This window comes from Xiphophorus maculatus, chromosome 13 (genome assembly GCF_002775205.1).
Source record: "Xiphophorus maculatus strain JP 163 A chromosome 13, X_maculatus-5.0-male, whole genome shotgun sequence".
Lineage (NCBI taxonomy): Eukaryota > Metazoa > Chordata > Actinopteri > Cyprinodontiformes > Poeciliidae > Xiphophorus > Xiphophorus maculatus.
Window position 1 is genome coordinate 4,134,819 of NC_036455.1, and position 22,549 is coordinate 4,157,367.

The 22,549-nt window shown below is 41.3% G+C and overlaps 1 protein-coding gene across 3 annotated transcripts in view; it reads right to left on the reverse strand.

The window, feature by feature from the left end:
• LOC102219717 (histone-lysine N-methyltransferase ASH1L-like) overlaps positions 1 to 22,549 on the reverse strand; it is a 36,076-nt gene that overhangs the window by 9,377 nt on the left and 4,150 nt on the right. For all 3 annotated transcript variants that reach the window (XM_023345244.1, XM_023345243.1, XM_023345242.1), the window contains 16 exons: positions 18,687 to 19,465; positions 12,350 to 16,709; positions 7,569 to 8,235; positions 7,311 to 7,478; positions 7,106 to 7,200; positions 6,794 to 6,867; positions 6,657 to 6,702; positions 6,149 to 6,257; positions 5,833 to 6,039; positions 5,601 to 5,741; positions 3,011 to 3,119; positions 2,439 to 2,588; positions 2,064 to 2,131; positions 1,536 to 1,702; positions 1,255 to 1,407; positions 198 to 252 (listed from right to left, as the gene is read on the reverse strand). In XM_023345244.1, coding sequence (XP_023201012.1) covers positions 198 to 252; positions 1,255 to 1,407; positions 1,536 to 1,702; positions 2,064 to 2,131; positions 2,439 to 2,588; positions 3,011 to 3,119; positions 5,601 to 5,741; positions 5,833 to 6,039; positions 6,149 to 6,257; positions 6,657 to 6,702; positions 6,794 to 6,867; positions 7,106 to 7,200; positions 7,311 to 7,478; positions 7,569 to 8,235; positions 12,350 to 16,709; positions 18,687 to 19,286 — 7,169 coding nt within the window. In that variant the 5' untranslated portion in view covers positions 19,287 to 19,465. The remainder of the gene's footprint in view (positions 1 to 197; positions 253 to 1,254; positions 1,408 to 1,535; positions 1,703 to 2,063; positions 2,132 to 2,438; positions 2,589 to 3,010; positions 3,120 to 5,600; positions 5,742 to 5,832; positions 6,040 to 6,148; positions 6,258 to 6,656; positions 6,703 to 6,793; positions 6,868 to 7,105; positions 7,201 to 7,310; positions 7,479 to 7,568; positions 8,236 to 12,349; positions 16,710 to 18,686; positions 19,466 to 22,549) is intronic.

Below are 22,549 nucleotides of genomic sequence, written 5' to 3' on the forward strand. Positions count from 1 at the left end.
GTGCTGGCACTCACTGAGCCGCTAGAGCAGCTTTAGTACAAGTGCTGTTTCTGTTTTGACACCCGCTGATAGCCATCAATACTGGACACACACGCTTTCACGGCTCAAATGCGTGGCGAAAGATAAAACTGTTACACTGTGTGGGTGCTGTACACAAACACAGAAGTGACAATGCTGATAGAAAAACAGAGTTTTACCTCTTCCTGGATGGCAGGTTCACCAGCGGAGCAGCAAGGATTTGTCCCGATGAGTCTGAAATGACAAGGAAATCATTTTATTAACTGCTTAATTTGAACCATTACGGGATAAAAGATGAAAACATTTCTCCAACATTTGTGCAGACGCTGACGTGGATTTTTCATAACTAAAACAATTCAAGACATTTAAGGTGACAAATTTGATAAAAGAACAAGTTGTCTTTATCTTCCCAAACTGGCAAACTCATTTCCCCCTCTAAAGGGAGTCCATTAGCTCGTATGCAAACTGTGCGACAGCAGAGTGCTTCTAAAGTTTAGAGGCACCACAAACTCACAGTAGTGTCCAAGAGATCAACAATGTTATTTATGAGGAATTAGAAAAGGTCAACATAGTTGGACTACATATCTACATGCTGGACTACATATCTTAACTTTACCGGGTTAATTGTTACCAACTAGCTGATTGCCCCATTACTTCTCTCTTTTGCAGCCAATAGCCATAGCAAATAGGAGAACAACACACGTACCACACATTTTATACTTCATAAACTGCCCTGTTGACTCTGATCAGCAAAGAAAATATGATCCAAAAATCCATAGAAGCACACATGTTTAACAGGACTGCTGCACATCTGGAAAGTTTACATAGATTGGATTCTTGTTCACACTGTTAAGAAACCGGCAAAGATTTATTCTACTAAATTAATGGTTAATACTTCCATCAAGAACATGAACACTTCCACCAGGAAGTGCTACCCAAAATGCTTAATTAAGACAATAAAAATAGTCCTACTAGTTTTTGATTTTGTTATTCTGCTTGTCATTAAACAAAAACAAACCAAAGTCTTAATTTCCCCTCAATGTCAAAAACAGAGTCAGTAATGAGCTTCAAACTTTTGTATCATGACAAACTCAAGTTTGAGGTCAACATCTCATATTTGAGTTAAATTAGTGTTTATTAGGTAGATAATTTGGTACAATATGCCAGTGGTCTGTATGTTATGAGTGTGAAGTTGGTGAAAAAGCAAAATAAATTATGGCGTTTCCCTCCACTGACCTTTGTAGCTGGTGATCATGTCACAGATCTCTTTGAAGATGTGCGCCAGACGCGCGGTGCGCGTCACTTCTGTGTTTTCTTCAGCGGCAGCGAGTCTCCGAGTCCGAACCGACCGCGACGTCTGCAGAGCTGAGAACTGGGTCAGGAACACATCTAGAAAAAGAACAGATGCGTGTTAGAAAGAGTTCAGGTTAGGCAGCAGGAAAATAAAATCAATACCAATCTTTAGTGTTTGTTTGGATTGTTACTTTCACTCCAGAACTCTCTGCCTGTTAACTAACCTGACTTGATGTTGCCATCGTCTCGGATAACACCTCCCCAGCGAGCGTACATCGAGATGCTGCTGGGATCCCGCTCTCTTTCTCCCTCTCTCTTCTGAAGCTCTTGTTTCTCTCTCATCTTCTCCCAGTTTCGCAGGAGAAACACGCTGTGCTTCAGCACAAAGTTTCTGATCATGGCAGGAGAGAAGAAGATAGTGAGCATAAAAGTTTAGCTTTTAACTAATTGTAGCTCTACAGGGTGCTAATGTACGACAGGCATCATTGCTGCTGCAGTAACACGTAACTGATAATGATTTTATCTAATCAAGTATCAAATGATACTTTTTAGAAACTGATCTGCTTAATAAGGAAGTAATAACAGAGAAAGTACTAGCCATAGTAAAATCCCCTTTAATGCAAGTGGAGATCATTTGTAAAATGCAGATTAAGATATATATCTCTATTACAATAAAAGCTGAATACAAAAGTCTACTAATATAACATACAGTAGTCACAGAATTTGAAACTAGACTTTAAGGAAACTCTTACCTCTCTCTGTTAGACATGGGCTTCATGAGATGTGGATAAAACTTGTTGCTGTCACTGGACTCTTCCTCCTGAAGTTAAAGAAAACCAAATTTAAGACCATATCTTAAACACAACCAATTAAGTAAGAAAACCCTTTTCAGGCATTCTGTGATACTTTCTAGAAACATTGTGAGCTACACAGATCATTTGTAAGCCATGAAGACAAAATTTTGCATCTAGTAAGACGTTTCTAAATGTAGAAGTGTTCAAGATCACGGTTTCCCCCCAAATCCTAACTTAGATGAAAAGATGTCAACAGGTAGCACAGAAAATAAGCAATCCAAAAAATTCTTAGATGAATTTTTCTTTAACAAAAGCATTACTTGGACCACTCACTCTCTTTTTGAGTTGGTGTTTTGACTTCCTCTTCTCCTTGAGTCGGCCCAGTCTCCTAGCGCCTCCTGTTTTTCCCGGGAGGCCGTTGATGCGCTGGCTCTTCCCTCCGATGATGCCCCGGCAGCTCTCCGAGCCGCACTTGCAGACTTGCTGCAGAGAAAAGAGGAGAAACAAAGTGGGAAGAAAATTAGAATTACTATTTAGTCCAGGTAAGTTTGTTCTGCTAAGGAGGAAGGAGCAGAAAAATATCTTTTTAAAACTAGAAAGGAAATTTGAAGACAAGCAAATGTACCTACTGACCAGACATAAGTAACTCGTTGCTATGTATTTCTTTTTTGCTTTTCTATTGGAAGGGTAAACCAAGTTGAATCTCAGATTACGTAGATAAATAAACACTACTTAGCTTATCTCAGTTTTCTGAGCTAAACTTAAACTTGAATCTGTTTTGTATGACCTGCTTCCCTCGTCACTATTAATAATTTACAAACTCGTGGGATGAGATGAGAATTACAGACAAAAAAAAAAAGAATCGCACGTGTGTAAAAAGGTGAAAAAGTTAGCCAATGTTTCACCTGTTCCTCGGTGTTGAAGGAATGGAAGTTGTAGTCGTAGGTGAGTTCAGTGCCGCTGTGGATGTCCTTCAGAGCAAAGAGACCGATTCTGTAAACCCCGTTCACCGACCTGAACAACAAGACAAAGTGGTCTCTTACATAAATGCATAAAAACCTGCAAATTTGCCTTTTTTGAAACATTATAAAAATGTATTTGAAAGATGTTGCATTATCAAACAAGCATGAATTTAAATACGATCTGTTTGGAGGTTAAGGTTGTGTATATTTGTATTTCAGTTTTAAAATTAGAGATGCTCCAATTTTCATATGACTAGCTCTGAAAAAGTTTCCTTTTTTATATATTATTCTAATATATAAAAACTACGAATTTCCACCATTTTCAGTTTTTATATACTTTAACAAGTTTGAGCACGGATGGATCTATTTGGAGCTTAATAAAAATAAGAAAATAAAGATTTTTTTTTTTTTTTTTTTTGCATAATATAGTCCACTTAATACTAAAAAAAACCAAAAGTATATGGTCAACATCTGAATTGACAGATCAGACCTCCAAGAAAAAAGAAAGAAATGGCATCAGCCGGGAAAGCTAGCCTGATCAGAGCATCTGTAACTAAAGTTTTTTATTTAAAGCTTCTGTAATTAATTCTGCTGTTAAATGCAGAATGCTGCTTTAAAAACAGCGCCATTACTTGATAAAAATGGTAATCTAAGCAAAAATACAATATATGAACATTCTAAAGCAATAATTATTATAGTTATTATAGTCTTTTGTTAGTGGTTATATTGCGCTGTGAAGGATGAACATCAAAGTTTACCAAAGATTGATGGAAAACAAATTTAGATATCCTTATTCCAGGAGTCTAAGCTTTAATAAAAATGTCATACTGACAGCTAGACTGAGACTGAAGGGTCTTTATAGTTTCACTCCCGTTTTTCTCCTGTCCAAACGAAAGCTGTGTCCCAGCTTTACTATTCCTTAAAGAACAAAGCCCATTATTCTGTTTGCCAGGCGCTTAATAATTTATTCCTTCAACAGGCGGAAAAGGCTGCTTCAGCACATTGTCTTCAAGCACCAAAGCTGTATCTAAGGCCTGGTTGCTTACAATTTCTTTTCTGTGGCAAGATGAATGACTTGTCTGGCTTTGTGCAGAACATCCTCCAACCTTCAAGAGGATTTTTATTTCAGCTCCACATTTCGTCCACACAGGCCGGCGTCCTACATTGTGAGAGGGCATCGTGGTTTGAGGGCAAGACCCAAATCCTCCAAGGGCAAAAAAGGTGATAACAAATGTTTCAGATTGTTTCACTGGGGCGCTGTCCAAACAAGCCTCTGACATGCAACATGAAGAGGCTCTTGGAGGAACTGTTTCGACAGGGAGAAAGTGACCTTAAACTGTTTATGTGGCCGCGTAGTGTCGAGAAGCAAGGTGACCTCATCAGATTACAGCCGCAAACAAAATTACAGGCCTGCGGCTTCAAGGTAGAGCCTTCTCATTTCCAAAGAGGGACACCTGCTAGACGCGCTTTTAGTTATCCAAACTAGATCAACGTTTCCATGTATACACTCTAGCAACTTATCAATGCTTTAGGTTTTTTCAAGAAAAATTGTATAGGCAAACACTGACAGAAAAAGCTGTAGAAAAGCAGCTTCGAAGGGGCAATAAAAACCTTAAAGTTGTTCATCTGCCTGCGTCAAAATCCAGATGTTTTCCAGACATAAAGTCACTTTTGATCCATTTAAATGCTCGAGAGCAAATTTCACAAAAAATTTCCGCCACAGACCTGCAAAGATGCATCTGCCTCTGAGCTCTTCATAAATTTAAGTGATGACATCATTAAAATGTAAAACAGATCTGACTTTAAAAGAGTGAAAGTGCAGCTTTACATCAGCACTACTGCTCTTTTCAAAATAACAAATGATGGATGAACTCCATGTAGGAATCTTGTTGTTTAATGCTTCAAACCTAAATTATTCCATATCTCTGACCTATTGGCTCTTTTTGTCTGAAATTGTTTTTGAGATTTCTTAAAGGGGAGGTATTATGTATTTTCTAGGCACATAGCGCCATTTTATAGAACAATCAAGTATCTATGTTACCTTCAAAAATAGTTAAATCAAATCTTGTGTACGGATCTGATACCACCAATTTCTGCTATTTTCTCCTTAGTCAGTTTGCCTCCTAAAGAACATAGAAACCTGCACATCTGTCCTAAATTGCCTGAAAAAAAGTAGCTTTTAGCTAAACGGGCAATTTCCTATCTAATTACTGACTGATGTGAGCACTTAGAAAACCAAATACTGTACTGTAAAGCTGTAACAACTTCCAGCTTCTCTCATGCATCTTTCTTGATCTCCACGGCTTAATATTCTTTGTAATTTAATTCGACTGGCCATTTAGAGCAGCTTAACCGAATTGGAATATTTAAGATGCACAGAAGTACTGGAAGCAGGATTAACCAGATTTGGGTGAACAACCAGTTCCCAACACCTTGCAACAGAAGCTCATCCTGAAAAGTCTTGGATAAATTTATTTCAGGATAGCAGAGAAGGGCTTTAAGAGAACCAGCTTCAAGTTATTATAACACCCACCACTTCTGCATCTCACAGTTGGGTTCACAGCTGTGGTTTATGAAGCGTGCCTCGTTGCCCATATGGAAACTGTCAATCACCATCCCGCTGTCAAGGTTCAAACAGTAGTGGCCGTTGTGGTATTGCTCCATCATTCGGTTCCTAAAACACACAAGCGGAATAGCTTCAAACACAGGACTTGTTTCGCCTTTAAACTAAAAGAAGCTGACAGAAAATGGTCCGACGGTCTCACCTGAACTCCTGCTCACTGACCACTTCCCCCAGGTATTCGATGATGAACTGACCGGCTCGGAGAGACTCTTTAGTGCGGATTCCCCAGCCTTTTCCCTCGGCACGGAAACGCTCCAGACACTGGACCCACTCGTGTCTCTGGATGTGCTGGTTGTCACACTGATCGCCGCAAGGACAGGCACTGGGGGAGCACTCTGCAAAGCTCATCCTGGAAAAATCAGAATTAGATTTTTATCAGCGGCGTGTTGCGTATTATTTTGGAATTCTGTTCATAGACCAACTATTACTCAACAACCTTTGTCGTTAGGTTTCTGTACCTATTCAAGCAATCATCCAGGCATCCTTTTTCCGTTGACATCTCTGGAGCTCTGCAGTTGCAAGTAGTCATTTCGTACCCATAGAGAGGTTTCACATCTACATACACATCTGTGACACATAAACATGCTAGTTACAGGTCTTAAAGGTACCCACACATTTTTCATGCCACAATTCAAAGGTTTTCCAGCACTGATTATTTACTGCTCACTTTCTTTTTATATAGAACAAAATGTTTGTCAGAAATTTACATCAGACAGAGAGCGTGAATTAGAGATAGAGAAAAAGACAGAACTGTGAATAAGTCTTTTCTACACGTATTTAGACCTGAAAATCACTTTAGATTCAGCATTTTTATAAACTTTTCCAAATTTTTGTAGCAACTTCTACAAAAATACTTATTTGTCATTGACAAACATTAACAGTGGCCTAGTCAAAGACTGCACTAGGAAGTTTTGATTAGAACAAATGCGATTAGAACTTGGTCTCAAGTGAGATCAAGTTACTCACTTGATCTGATCTTTTTGTAAAGAGGGACATCGGGTCTCTTGTAAAGCTAAAAAATAAACAAAAAAACACAGAAATTTTAATTTAAATGGTATATAAAACAAAAAAACTTTAAAAATTTCCTGCTTAAGATTCATCACCTGATCATGTTTCCACAACCATAAGATGTCGTAAGGCAACTGGAAATCAATCCTCTTTTGTCTCAGGTACTTCCCTGTAAAACAAGAACAATAGCCGGGAAATTATAGCAAATTTTTTTTTTTTTAAATATCACCCTGTAGCTTTTATCTCCGTTCAAGTAAGAAACATATTTTATTAAAAAACAAACAGTGAAATGCATTTTCTACATTGTAGACTTTCTTATTAAGATTTATAACTATAAATACATGTTCATGGAATCAACATGAAGAAAAGGTTTCACCTAAATATCAAAGCAGATTATCTTAACTTACCAACATGTATTGGAGCAGGAAACAATCCATATTCATGCTCTCCAGGTATGTATTCCAGCTTCTCCTTTTTTAGCTGCAAAAGCTGACTGCGAGGGCTTTAAAAAAAAACAATTATATAATATAAAAGCAGCCCTTTAAAGTATAGAAAACCATATCAGCATCATGAAGAAAAAAAAACATTGAGTAAGTTTTCTTTGGGACTCACTCCTCAGTCTTGTACACATCAGAATACAGTCCTGCTTTCTGGAACTTCTTCTTTGGAAGTCGGGCCGCTTTCTTCTCTCGCTGGCTGCTGATGGGTGCAGCCTGCTCCTTGGAGACGGCGCCTGAGAGTTCTGTAGAGCACTGACCATCTGGCTTGCTTTCTGTGGAACTACAGATACAACCAAAAGTTAGGGAACAACAAAATGTAAATACATTGTTTTAAAAACCCTGGTAGCTGAAACTTTAAGGTGTGGCATACCCCTGAATGTACTGATGTTCCTCCTCTGCAGGCCAGCTTCTTCCTGTCCCGGTTCTGGATCTTTGCGGCAGGTTCGTCTGGCTCTCCTCTCTGTCAGGCGGTTGCTCCTCGACTTCCTCTGCCTCCGGGTCTTCTTCAGCTTGCTCTTCCTCTTCTTCATCCCCCTCGGCCTCCACATGTGCCCTCTTCTGACCTTTTCTATGCTGTCCCTGGACCACGGACTCAATAGCATCTGTAACAGTATCCTCCTCCCATCCTCTCTGACCGGCTAGCCGCTCCACCCCACCGTCCCTGTGCACTGTCTGAGTTAACTCCACCTCAGGGGGCGGAGAAGGAGGAGGGGAGGGCAGCGGGTATTTCCTAGGGCGGCCCGGGCCCCTCTTCTTCACCACGTTGTTACCTGTTCGAGCCTGTCTCTGCAGCTTTTTGGCACGCAGGATTTTGTTGACATGATGCAGGCTGTGCTTGGACGTCTGAACCCGATGGGAGCGGTGGGAAAGGGAGGCGTCCAGGCAGAAGTCCTGGGAGGGAGACAGGCAGGAAGAACCCGGAGAGACGTGGGAGTGAAACAGAGAGGACTGGTGGTGGAGCTGCTGCCGGCTGTGCAGAGATCCCTCAGGTCCGTCGGAAGCCGTCAAAGCAACACCTCTGGACTGAACTGATGCCCCTGGGAAAACAAACACAGAAACCCACCAAAATCAAATCAATATTTGATATCCATGACTAAATATCAAAGAAAAACACATTTTTAAAACCAAATCCCATGAGAATAAACAGCACATTATTAATACAGTGATAATAAAAGTTTTACAATACAAAGTAAACTAATGTTCACACAATTCCTGTTTCTATCTTGACTTCACCTGTCATGCTTTTTTAATTCTTTAAAAGGGCAAGAACTGCTTAATTTTTATACTTTTTAACCTACTTTAATAAAAAGCTTATCCATTTTCCTTCACGCCATTCTTATGTTTTAACGTCCTTCTGATGAGATGCAAGAGACACTGCCTGAAGGAAACTCTGAGCATTGAATAACAAAGTGCAGACCCTTCCCCCACTTTCTGTTGTGCAATGTAGTGTAGTGTAGTGTACACACAAACTGGACTGACTGGAAATATTTTGGTGACAAAAAAAAATAGGCCAAGCATAGTTTCTGCTTCGAGGGGTTGGGAGGTCTCATGCCAACCCCTGATGAGATGCCGCCCCGAAACTGCCCTTCCTGTTAAAACTGCATATTAAATGCCCAAGTGGATAACCAGCTAATAACTTTCTATAGCTCTGTTGCTCTAAACAGAGAAAATATAAGTAGAACAGAGCAGCAGTGCAACAGAACAACAGGAAAAATTGTTTTTCTCATTTTAATAATAGCAGTGCTTTGAATATTTACATATTTACCATGAAATACCACAGTTTTTACTTGGTATGATACAGTGAGAATATAATTTTACCTCTTTATTTTTAATTAAATAAAATGATGATTGACAGTAAGCTACATCTTACTTTATGAAAAAAACATTTGAAAAAGATTACTTTCCTGTGTTTTTCCTCCCAACATTTAATAAATGAAATCTGCCCAAACCCAGACTATTTAAAAAGATTATAATCTGCTGCAAAGTGCAATAACATCTAAATAAACATGAACAGGAGTGGTAACAAGATTTGAAGTTAAAAGCAATATTACATGTTATCCAAATTGTTTATAAAGGAATTTGCCTAAATCCCGAAAATGTATGGGTGGAGGGGTGAAAGTTCAGCACATATCTGTTGCTATGACAGCCAGCTGGGTACAATCCAGGAGGAATGCTCAGAACTGCTCAATGTTGGACTTGCTCTAAGTTTGATCCTCTGTACAAGTTTGGGAGCTGCTGGTGCAATTATCTTAAGACATACAAAAAAAATTCTGATTTTTTCCAGAACTTTTTTTTTGTGCGCCATATTTGCTCATCTCTAGAATTTTCTAGCTTAGTTTTTTCCAGTCCAAGTTAAACAAAATTCTGTAAGAAACTCAGTGTCTCAATTCTGCATTGCACCAATCTTAGATTAAATTAATCTACTTGTTCTAGTGAGAACAGATTTTCATGTGCTGAAAGTAAAATTAAACCCCTTATGGTGGTTACTGGGAGAAATATTTGCCCATATTCAAAATAATCGTATTTTAGATTGTAAGTGGACTAATCTGCACCAAAATAATCTCGGATCCCAAAGGAATCAGTATTAAGCACAGAAATGCTTTTTTAAAGCAATGTTGATATAAACATAAAGCTTTATCGTGCTACGCAGTAGTACGCATTGCCAATTTTGTCCACACCAGCCTTTTCCATTTCATTCTCCCCTGTCGGTATGTATTTATCTGTTCTGTCATTCCCTACTTGTCTTGTGCTCTGGCCAATTCCCCAGATTCTCTACTCTTGGCCTCCTCTGCTGTCACCATGCCGTCTGTGACCGCCGGTTGACCCCAAGTCCTACGCTCTAATCCAGGATTACTTGGCTTGTTTTGAACTGCCTCCACAGGGACCTTTTAACGTCCCATCTTACTCAGCAGACATGCATATAAACACAGGGCCACGCTCATTAACACGTTTTACCATTGCTCACACAGAGCATCACTTGATTCAGAGTAAAAGTGACTAAGCATTCAGAGGAATCAACTTTGGGCATAATGACATAATATTGGGTTCATTTTAAAAGATCAGATTTATGCAGCCAAAAGGCCTTTATTTTTGTCACCTCAACAAAAAATATTGCAAAGTTTCAATATCGCAAGATCTTGTTACACTCCTATAAGCAACATTAGCAACATTACTTCAATCCAGGTGCTGGGCAGATCTACAGACTCAGATTGCAGTCTTTAGAGAGAAACATCTGGGATAAATATGTTAACAAAACACTTCCAACTACTTTAGTAATCGCTGAAAAAAATGGTGCATCAGCTGACTAAACAATCTCCTTCCAAATACATGTTGTCACATTACAACAATTATATGAAAAACCCACACAAATCAGTGCACCACTGTCCAGTGGAATAAGAATCTAAAAGATATCGTGTAAATTTTTATTCAGCTCTCCGGAGTCAAACTTTTAAAAAAGTGTCTAGTAACGTCTTGACCAGCTTTCCACATCTGGACACTCAAAGTTTGGCCGTTTTCCTCCATGTAACCGCAGTCAAGCTGGATGGACAACATTGCTTTAAATAGTGTTTTTTAAAGTCAATTATCAACTGAATGTAGCTCTGGCCTTTGATTGGGCCATCCCAAGACATTAATAAACTTTTATTGTAGCCCTACCACAGTCTCAAGCCTTTTGCACTAACATTCTTTTCTCCACATGGCAGTTGGATGCACAGGATTTTATTCGAAGGTATCAAATTTAAAGCAGCTTAAAGTACCTGGCACTTTGTAAAACTGTTTAAAAACAAGATATCCTTTTCCTTCCACTTCAGTAATTCAATACTTTAATAAACTGAGGGTCATGTGACAAAATAGTGAACAATTCAAGAAGCATTAATACTTTTGCAAAGCTCTTAAAAGTAAACACACATTGTAAGTTACCAAATCAAATGCTCAGTGTCTACAGAAGATATACACACTTTTTAATCAACTTAAGCTGCCTTTTGGTTCTTATTTAAATTTTTCTATGGTAGACAGTTGTGAGGACTACACATGCAGAACTTATATTTTAGAAGTTTTGTTTGTTGTAGCCACAACTGAAGCATGTAGGGCTCCAGCAGCAACCACAGAACAACCTCCCACACACAATAAAGGTTTCATGATGCACACATTCACCCATGTGTGGAGATCAAATAAGAAATTAGGCCCCACTTGCTGTGCCATGTGGGAGTGCATGAAAATCAAAAAATATGCCTAAATTAACAAGCTTGAAGTTCATTCAAAATTTGGGATTTCTTATACATTTTACATTTTAAAGTCAGGTTTTATAAACTGTCTGTTCCACAAAACAGAAAAAACACAAGCTGTCTTCTGAATTGACAGAAAATGCTTCATATTTAATTTTTTTTAAACTTCTTATAACTAAAGTTTGTTAAATAATTGCTTTTCCCTAAATAGCAGCTATTTAGCCCACAAACCTTTGACACTTTTAATCTCCTTTTGCATTTTCATAAAAATATTTTTACATTTTTTTCAGTTTTACCTTTACTCTCTGAATAATGGCAGTTAATAGTTGCTCTGCCTTCTCCCCCCACCTAACTTGTATATAATTTTTTTTTTTAAAGCAATTTAGGAAGCTAGTTGCATTTCAGCCACTTAGATGAAATGCAACTTGACACACTACTGTTGGGACAATCCAGTTCTTTGGAGTTGCAGTATATTTGGTATATTAAAATAGGCAGGTATAAGAGTTTTTAGAGAAAGAGTGAATTAATCCACTGTATTCTTTTCACCATTATTATTACTAGTCTTCGCAATAAAATTCCGACATTACTGACATTTAGGACACTAGCCAACATACAAATTGGTGAGCAATGGTCTTCCTTTTATATTACCAGCTTTAAAACTGTGGGAATGTGTTTGGTTTCTTTGTAAAATAGAAAACTAAAATAAAAAGATGCCTTAAAGGCTTAAAATGAATTAGGTCTTTTCATTTATTCACTTCATTGAATTATTAATTTTAATAGTCATCATTCTTTGGAGATTAAGTGACCGTTGACTGTACAGAATATAATCATGAACAGATTAAACTACTTAAAAGGGAAAAAATTTCCTCTGACAAGATAACATGCATGTCATGTCAAGGATCTATTTACAGAGTAAAACTGGACTCACCTAAATCTCTCCTTTCAGCTGATGTTGAACGGTCCTTTCTCATTGGACGATCCAGGTGAGAAAAGCTGGAGCTTTCTGTAACTATCTCACTCTTTCTGCTCCTTCCTCCCTTCAGCGAAGTCCGTGTCAGAGCTGAGGCAAACAGATTTGTCAGATTAGGAGAATCATGAGCTTCTACATCCTCTGTGGGAGTGAGAGGCTCTTCATCCTCGCTGTCTGAGCAGCCTGCAGGCTCTCCTGCACGTCCATCTGAGAACGAGCCCTGGCCGACGGCCATCTGACTCCGTGAAAGCTTAGCGTAGTCTGCTTCCGGGCTGCCCATCCGAAACCAGGATGCAACGCCATGATGGCCCTTTGAGCTGTTGTCCAGGGTTAATCTAGACGGTCCTAGACAGGACATGGAGCTCTCTTTGCGTTTATATCTTTCTGCAGATGAAGATGAGGAGGAGGAGGGGGAGTTGGCAGAAGCTTGTTTACTCGTAGTGGTGCCTGAGGTATCTCTTCCAAACCTGCATCTTTGTAACGACTCGGTCATTCCTAGACCTCCGACTCGCTCTCCTTTGCTAGTGGCTCCTTTGTCAGAAAGACCTGCGCTGACCCGGCTCGCGGATCCGCCGCTCCTTAGCACTTCCTCCCGGTCTTCCTCAGAGCACCGCTCTCTGTGTTTGTGCCTGTGTTTGTGTTTGTGATGCCAGTTGAAGGACAGCTCGGAGGACATGGGTGGGAACAGGACGGGGGGCCTCCCTCCGCCCAGGTACTCCTGCCTGAGCAGCTTATGCTTCTTCTTGTGGAACTTTGAGGGGTTTAGGAGGAGATGCGAGGGGTGGTGATGGTGCATGTAGGATGTGGGTGGAGGGGGAGGAAAAGATGGTGAGTGGTGGGAGTGGTGAGAAGGAGCAGTGTGAGGCGACTGGTGGTGGGGGTGAGGATATAGGGCGTTTGCAGGAGGAAAGCCTCTGTAATAGCCCAACCCCAGGGGCCCTGAGGAGTAGGGGACACCGTAGGAGGGGTGGTAGAAACCTCCACTAGAGAGAGGGAATCCAAGGCCGGGGACAAAAGGGACCTCAGACATGGATTCTCTTAACTTTGGAGGCCGTCCGCGTTTCTTCTTCATGTCTGGTTTACGGACATAGTGCAAAGGGTCACAGGAGTATGCAGGGTGAGAGTAAAACCTGCCAAAGTTAACCCTGAAGATTGTGGGGAGGAGGTCCCTGTGAACGTAATGATGAGGAGGGGGGCCGCTAGGTCCCCCGATTCCGCCAGCAGCTCTACTCCCCAGCCCTGGCATCCGACTAGTTCCTGCCACCATGCTGATCCCACTGCCAAGGCGGTGCCCTGTGGAACGGTGTGATATCCGTATCTCACTCAGCATCACGACGATCTCGTCCAACTCGGCCAGAAAGTCGGGGTCAAGTCGCCGGGACCGCAGCTGCAAGTACTTCTTCTTTCGTTTCCTCTTCTGTCTCTTCATCTTGTCATAGCCCGGGCATCCGTGGTTGCGGCGTTTGCACTTGTGCTTGTGTTTTTCCTTGTGTCCCAACAACGTTGAGGTGGGAGCCGCCGGATGCGGCCTCCTGGGATCAGGTGAAGACCTCGTTCCATGGGGCGAAGGAGATGGTGAGGGGTGCTCTATGAGCACGGCGGAGTGGCGGCGCCTGCCTCTGGAGTTTAGGCCCATTCCCGGGGCCATTGCTGAGCTCATTACACCGGGCATCAACAACCCACCACCCATTGCTGCTGGCAAAGCGATTCCGCCCAAGCCTGCTGTCCCTCCGGCTTTCTCTCCTCGGTCAGATGTGCTGTTGTTGTCTGTTCCTATGCCGCTGTCGCTGGGCACCGTCTCCTCACTGTGCGACTCACTGACTGGTGAAGGAGTGGCTTCCTTTAGCTCGCTGAGAGGAGCAGGGGAGGTTGGGTGGAGCGGCCTGGGAGGAGAAAGCTTATGATAATGAAACTGCTGCCTGTAATGATGATGATGAGGGTACCCACGGCAAGAAGACTTTTTCTGGGAAGCTACTGTGGACGACGTGGAGCCCAAGACTTTACTGGGGACTGAAAAAATTGGGGGAGGGAAGGAAAATGAGCTGTGGTTATGATGGGAGCTAGAATAGTGGGAAAAGTGCACCGAGCTGGGTTCCACAAAGCTGGCATCACTGATGGGGCTGTGGCTGCCACTAGACTGCGACAGGGAGGGCGAGGGAAACACCTCAGAGGACAGTTGGTGCTGCTGGGACTGAGAGTGGTGATGAAGAGGAGAAGTGGTGTTCGGAGACAGGAAGGGTTCTGGTGACGAGGCAGTGAGAGTGGATACAGATTTTGGTTTACGCCCTCTTCTCTTACCCATGTATATTGTTCCCTTTTTACTAACGTTAATTTGCGGTCCTAATTTTCCCCCAAAAGAAGCAGCCAGGGAGGACAAGGACTGGGTAGTAGCTTCTGTAGAGTTAACCATTCCGACAGTGCTGTTTTTAGGAGTTTCCTCTGTTCTTGGACCCAACAGGATCTGATTCAGAATACGCTTCCGCTTCACGCTTTTCATCTTATTGATTTTGCCGATAATTGTTTTCATAATGAGCTGCCCGTTTCCTTTGCTACAGAACCGCTTGTCTCCCATGTCTCCTGCCTCAGGAGCCAATGTGGGAGGCTGACCCTCTTGGGGTAAGGTCGGAGGGAGGCGTTTGGGACGTCCACGTTTTCTAGGTATAGGCTTGGGAGGGTTTAGGTCTACCTCCGGGTGAAGAACAGGCGGGTCCTGCTCTTCTTTGGACTTCAGAAGAGATGAAAAGACCTTGGAAGAGGCCAGCTTATAAGAGGGGTTCCCAGGAGCTGGGGCATCGAGTCTTGGCATTTTGAACTTTGGCCGTCCCCTTTTCTTAGGTTGGGGTGGAAACAGCTGCGACATTGAACTGTGTGGCACGAGGCTTGGTTTGACCTTATTCGGGTTTGGTGGTCTTCCTACTGGTCTTTTTACTGGTGGAGATAGCGTTTCTAAACTTGAAGACAAAGACATGCTGGTTTTGTTCTCATTGAAGAGACCATCCTGACTTGCTAGAAGAGTCTGTGGCTTGTTCATAACCCAGCGAGGTTTTCTTCCCCTGCGTTTTTTTAGGGGTTTACTATCCTGCTCATCTGGCGAGTCCAGGGATGAATCGGGTGAATCATCTCTATGGGGCGTTGGTGGGCTTTCTTCGTCATCTGGCTCAGATGCTGAAGGCATCCTTTGTCTATTGGGTTCAGGAGGACTGGCGGTTCGTCTCGGTTGGCTACTATCCCTGTTAGGACTGCGTTTTTTGGGACTGGAGCTTCTCCCCCTCTCCACATGCAGTGATTGATTACTTCCCACTTTATCTTTTCCCTCTGGTTTTCCTATTCTTGCTGTAGGAGGGCACTTGTTTAGGTCTCTGGGGCTGTCGCTGCCCTGCTCCCTCTCACCTGCCCTACTTTCCTCTGCCAGGGCCAGGGCCTCCTGAGTGTGGTGTCCTTGTGAGGGAGCAGGGGAGCTCAGGTGACTTACTACAGTCACTGTCCTCTGTTCAGCTGAGATGGAGGAGGAAGATGAAGAAACTAGGCAAGATGGAGAAGATGGCAAGCTGTGAGTGCCACGTGACAGTGACTTGGATAGACCATTAGAGCTGTTGCTGCCGTCGTAGTTAGTATCCTTAGATAAGACTGTGGGGCGGCTGTGAGTGAATGCAGGGCTGCTACTGCGACTTCTGCTGTTGCCTATAGCAATACTGTTGTTGATGTTGGTAGCAATAGCTTTCCCAGCCCCATCTGAGTCTTCCTTCCTCAAGTGCATAAGGGTGGGTGAATTTTCTGGGACGCCATCTCTGTTCCTGGAGCCATAAGGCCGACCAGGAGGTCTGGACACCGGCGGTGGAGGCGAAAGGTGCATTAGTCTTGAATATGTGTTCCTATTAGCCATTGCCCTGTCTCGCTGCTTGGCTGTTGGAGCCATGAAGCCTGAACTTGGAAGAGGAGGATTTGGATCTGTTTTTGTGGGTTTAGTTGGCTTAGGAGTCTTTGACGGTGGGCAGGTTGCTATAAGCTGGGCTAATTTCTCAGTGACAGTGGGTGGTCCACAACTCTGGACACCCTTGTCCTTGTCTCTCTGACCTTCCATGCTGTAAGTGTAATGAGGAGGTTTGATGCCTTCAAAGGTCGGCTCTTTTGATGCAGTTGGTGGCGAAGAAGGTGAAGATGTCCTTGAGTTGGGTTGTGGAGTCGGTGTTTTCTTCCCAGAGGAATGAGTTTTATTGTCTGGCGGCGGTCGGTGAAGGTTGAGGGGTCTTTCTGATGTGGTAGTAACTGACTTTGTATCCGACTTTGAATCGGCCTTGCAGTCTACCTTTGATGGACCCTGCATGAAAAATAACATACATGTAAGTGATGGCGACAGACACAAAGTAGCATGTAAATGCTGAACCTGGAAAGAAAAAGATGCATGTTTTTCTGACAGTTTTTACAAATAAAAATCTGGAAAGTGTGGCATGCGTTTATATTTAGGAACCTGAGTCATTATGTTAAGGAAGAGGATTTTACTGGAATTACAGCTGCGAGTGTTTAATCTCTTTCAGTTTCTAAATGCTGTAATTATCTTTATCCAGCTGTTCTTTTCAAAATAGAACCAGCTCAGTCACATGGCATGGCAAGTGTTTTTTTTTTTTTCAGATGTTAATTTCCAGGTTTTACCACAGTTTACAAATTGTAATAAGGCCTGAACTTTGACTGGGTCACTCAAATATATATGTTTTTCGAGCTAAGCCATTCCATTGTAGTTTTGATTGTACAAAGCTGGAAGGAGAATGTCCGTCCCAGTCTACGGTTGCAAAATATTAAACATCCTTGCAAAGGCAATAATAATGACAAACACAGCATATATGCAAAATATAAATATTCTTTCTTCTCTTTCTGATTTCCTCTCTTTTCCTACACTCTGTGACCTTTAGTATTTTGGGCATTGTAATTGTGTCCCATGTGGGTGATAAATCAGTTTTAATCAAAATTTCTGTTTTTAAAGATTACATTTTTGGAAAATCTTAATATTTTTTCACCACTGCACTCCTTGGGCTTCCAGAGCAATCTTAACCCATTGAAGAACTACCATCTTGTTTGTCAAGCGTGTTTTACAGCTTCTATTCATTTCAACTTTGAATTCAGGTCAACTCACAGAAGGAATTATTCAAATAAAAGCCATTATTTAAAGACAATTGTAATTTTTTAAGGAAAAAAAACTGAGGAACAAACTGAGTAACTTTGGAAGTCTAAATTAGTAAAACGAGAAATTTATATATTTCTTAAGCCATATCTCCCTCCTACAAAAGGCAAAGATTAGTTCATGAATTTTATTTTTAGTGACCAAATTTTCAACCCACTTCTGCTGCACATGTTTGGTCATGAAAGTAGGGAGGAGCTACAGAGTGAGGTCAGATTGGGGACAGTAAGGGAGAGGTATTGAGAGGGGTCATGTGGGAATTGGGGGGTTGGAAAGCAGTGGCAGTGGAAGGGACAGAGACGAGTTGGAACAGACGGACGAAGATTGGAGGGGTGACATGATGAATAGAGGCAGACCAACTGCGAACACAATGAAATCTAAAGAGCAATTTAAGTCCCTCTCTTTGTTTGTGCAATAACACAGTAATTTCTAAGTCAGCTTCGTCTTTCCGCTCCAAAAAAATATTTTACGGAAGATAAATAAGCACAACTTTGAGCACAATTTAGTAAAAATGTCCTGATTAAAATGATCCGTGACTAATTCCCTGACTAAAATGAACTCACAATACTTGGTATCGGTTTCCTGTCTGTGATTCCAGCCCGCCTTCTAGTAAGGCGGGCAGCTGCAGAAATGTTTTTGTATTTTTATTACATTCTATTTTAGTGCGCACAGGTTGAAAAATTATTATTTGCGGTGTCAATTATTTTGATGATCTAGCAAATTTGTATTTTTCCTAAAAATCTAACTGTATTTAACCTTTACAATGAGGTTCATGTTAGAATAAGGACGTTAGACGTTGCTGCATCCTTATGTGCCTATCAAGTTGAGAGCAGCTGAAACACTAGTCACTGAAAATTATGATATTCAAGTTTATAAAGCAGGACTACAACTTTTATCTTGAACAAGAATATAAGACAGACTGAAGTCCAGAACATGCATGGTGAGTAAATATAATATTGATTAAATATTGTGTTATTTTACTACACTGTGAAGCTACTGTGTTTTCAAACACATACAAAGCATTGAAGTAGTTCCCTTTAATGCAACTTTAACACAACAATTTAGATCAAACTGTGTGTATTTGAACTTAAAACACAAAGTTTGAAGCTTGTCTGCTCTTACCTTTTTAGCTGGTGCACTCCCGCCATTTACTTGGGAGGGCGATGGAGTCTTTGTGATACCAGGAGGAGCAGCCGGAGAAGACGGAGTAATAGCTTTACCAGAGGGGGCTAGTGAAGATGATGTAGCTGGTGTTTTTTTCAAACCTGGACTCTTTTCCCTCTCCTTCCCTTGGCTCTTCGAAGGGCTTTGGCTCTGACCACTAGCGCCATCGCCGGCAGCCACCGCCCGGTTTCCACGGACGCTGCTTCCTCCACGACTCGTGTGCCTCACGGTGGCCCGGAAGGCGGGTCGGCACACGTAGTTCTCCAAGCTCTTCGGGGGCTTCTTCATGCGTTTTGCCTGCAGCCCAATCTTAAGCTTGACATTTCCCTCGGACAAGCTGCTCTCCGTGATGGAGAATAGGGACTGGTCCCCTCCGGGGTTTCCTGGTCCACCTGTGCCAGGAGGACCGGCGGCAGTTCCCTCTTTCTCCCTCTCTTGCTTCTTTTCATTCTCTTCTTCCTTTTTCCCACCTCCTCCCTCCTTCTCTCGCTCCGCTGAGACAGCAGCAGAGAGAAGTGGGGGTGGTGTTGCAGTTTGCCCCTGAACTTTCTGATCCATCAGAACTTTAGGGGGTGTGGATGATTGTTGGGTATATCAAGTAGATTTCTTTGATGGGAATGGGATAGGAATGAAGAGGGGAATAGGGGATGGGGACAACAGTGAGGGGGAAGGTCTCCTTCTTTTGAAGTGGCTTCTCTCCCTTCTTGGCCGTCCAGCCCTCTTTCTCCGACCTTCAACTGTATAAATAGAGACAGGTAAAATAGGAAAAAGAGGTCAAAAATGAATCCAACACACAACTACAACAGAAAAACTGTAAGAAGGCCTTAAAGCAAAATGGCAAACTGCATGAACTGTTATTTTTTGGGACAATTCTTTTATCCTTGACTGCAGAAATTTGAGTCAATCACATAATAATAGAAATCTATGCCAGAAAATACAACTGGTGTAGCACTTTTAGCTTTACAGCAGGATCAGTTAGCATTTATATTGTGTTTTATAGTGCTTATTTTCAAATACACTGTTAAAATTATCTAAATTTAGGATGCATTCACACCAACCCAGTTTAGTTCACTTTAATTGAACTCTAGTTCGTTTGCCTGGAAAGTCTGGCTCATTTGTGGAGGCGTGAATGAAAAATCGAACTCGGATGCACACCAACCAAAAAATAAACTCTGGTCCTTCAGAGGTTTTTGTATCATTTTCTCCAGTAGTACTTGGTGCAAGTGAGGGAGTGAACAGGTTGCTCAAAGAGTTTGGTTTGTCTGACACAGTTAAGTGTTAAAACAAATCAAAGCAGCTGAAAATGCAGCAAATGTTGCAATTTTGGTCCCCAATCAAACTGAGTCTACCAGACTATAAGGTGTGAAAACACCCTTAGTGGAAACATTACTTAAAGGAATAAACTGAAGAGCAGAGAGTGCACAAAGAAACTTTTAGGAATTTAAAATGCTAATGATAGAATATTTCACAGCAGGTTTGTGTATCTGCGCTTCGGGACACACTGCACAGGCTTTAATTATTTACAATCTGTAACTTTTACATCCCTTTACAAGATTCATCTTACAGGAATTCTAAGGGTATTTTCGCACCAGAATAGTGAACGGCTCTCAGTTCGATTTGAGAATGCCAACACTGCACTTTTGAAAGTGGGTCAAACCACCTTGAGAATGTCATGCTGCTAGGGGCACTCTCACAAGAAGCTGCCCAGTATGAGCAGCAGGTGAGGTGTGCAACAAAAATATGGCATAGAGGGAGAGACTACGGCTACAGAGAAAGATTTTAACAGATTTCACATCACACTTATGTTTTCAAATCAAGAGATATCACTTCCTTTCTCTGGTTTTCTTGGCAGTTAGGTTGTATTCCTAGAATAAGCAAGTGGACCAGAGATTGCTTATTTGGTCTCCAACAGAGTTTTCAGGCAAAAATGAAGTGAACAAACTTCAATTTACTAAAACTGAACCAAATAGCTCTGGTACGAAAAGTCCTCAGCTCTGTTGTAGAGTGTTACCATGGTGACATAACCAAAACTAATTGATATAAAACACTGGGTTGTAATTATAGTAAGATCTCTCTCCCCTTACATACAAGTACTTGCCTGAGATAAATTTAATGTTTGGAATAGCTTCACCTTGAAGTGATTTTGTAAACTTTGACTTTTTGTTGACTATTGTTAGCTTTTAAACAATAACTGCTATGAAAAACCAAATGCATTGTATGGCAGCAATTACTGGTTATATTAGTAATTGATTAGTTTATCAACTATTCCAACAATTAATTGGATACAAAATTTGGCACATTGTACGGATTTTTATTTAACCATTTAAGTGCTTTTATACAATAGTGAAAATAAATTAAAGGATGCAAATAAACAAATAATTATATTCATTTTTTAAATAATAAAATAAACTTTAGTGAAACTAAACCAGGTGAAGCTACTTGGGTAAAACATATTCACTGAAAAAAATGTTTTGTCTTAAATGCAAAATGTTTTGTACAGTTTTTGCTTAATTACTGATCTAAATTTAAAATTCCAATTCAAAAATCCTTTATTAATCCAAAAGGGAAATTAAATTAAATTAATAACTCATGTTAATTCAAAATTTTCAATGAGTTATTGTAGATAGTGTTGGCTGTTTGCATATGTTGAATAAGTTGTTGTTTTTAGAAGATGGTCTTTTCTTGAGTCTGTATACTCCAGTGAACAATTAATCGACTACTAAATTTTAATAACCAATTCATTACTATTAATTGTTTCAGTCGTACCGTACTGGTCTGATTTCACTGTTTATGAACTCATGTACTCTAGAATTGCTGTAACAAATATTGCTGATGAAATCTAACAAATTACAAGGACATAAGGGGCTTCTAGTTTTAAAATGCTTCCAAAGAAGCATTTATTGGTTCTCACAGCACCAACAGTTAAAATCTACACCCAAAACACACCCTATGAGTAACGTAGAACAGATGCCATTTCTAATCATCTTTTTACTTCGAGAGTGCCCCTCATTCAGTCTAGGTGGCTTTTTATGGTGTGCTCTGTTCACAGCTTAGAATAATGTGTGACCCACTTGCACAGCAGTGGCTCTTCCACATAAGAAATCCAACGTCAGGCTACAGCTCCTTTGCCATTTTCCACCTGCGATATACAAATCCCAAGACGCCCAGAGCCAACTGTCTCCAGTACTGTCACATCTTGACACACGTTACAAAAAAAACAATAAAAAAATGCATAATCACAAGCTCTAATACTTGACGAACTGCGTTAGCCCAGCAACAAACAGCAGAATGCTTGTTAATTGCACTCCACAGAGGGCAGCCCAATTCAATGAAATTGTCTACGGCTCCCTGCAGGCACTGAGTGATTTAGGCAGATTCGCCCCCAAGCAGGTGCTTTCTCTTTGTGAAGTCATTTGGAGGCAATTCAGAACTGTGACCTCAGCACATTGGGTCCTCTGGGACTAGACAGACGATCCGGCAGCCTTTCCCAGCCTCTCTCCACTCACAGCCGCAACTGAGAGCGAGCGATTAGGCATCGATGTACCAGCAGTTTTCCTGCGCCCTACATTAGAGCAGGGCAGTAAAAAAGCCACTTTACTGGAGCCTCGGGAAAGTCAAATAAGACAACCCATCAGTTAAGCATCAACGTTGGCAAGACAAGGGAAAAGAAAAAAAAAAAGGAATCAGTCGTACGTCTAGCCTTTAACAATGTTTGCTTTGGATTATGACTCAAAAAAACAGAAGTTGATATGCTTTCAGTTGAACCACAAAGCAAATGAAGCGTAACTTTTGGATTCCATGAAGCCTGAAGATTTTCTGCT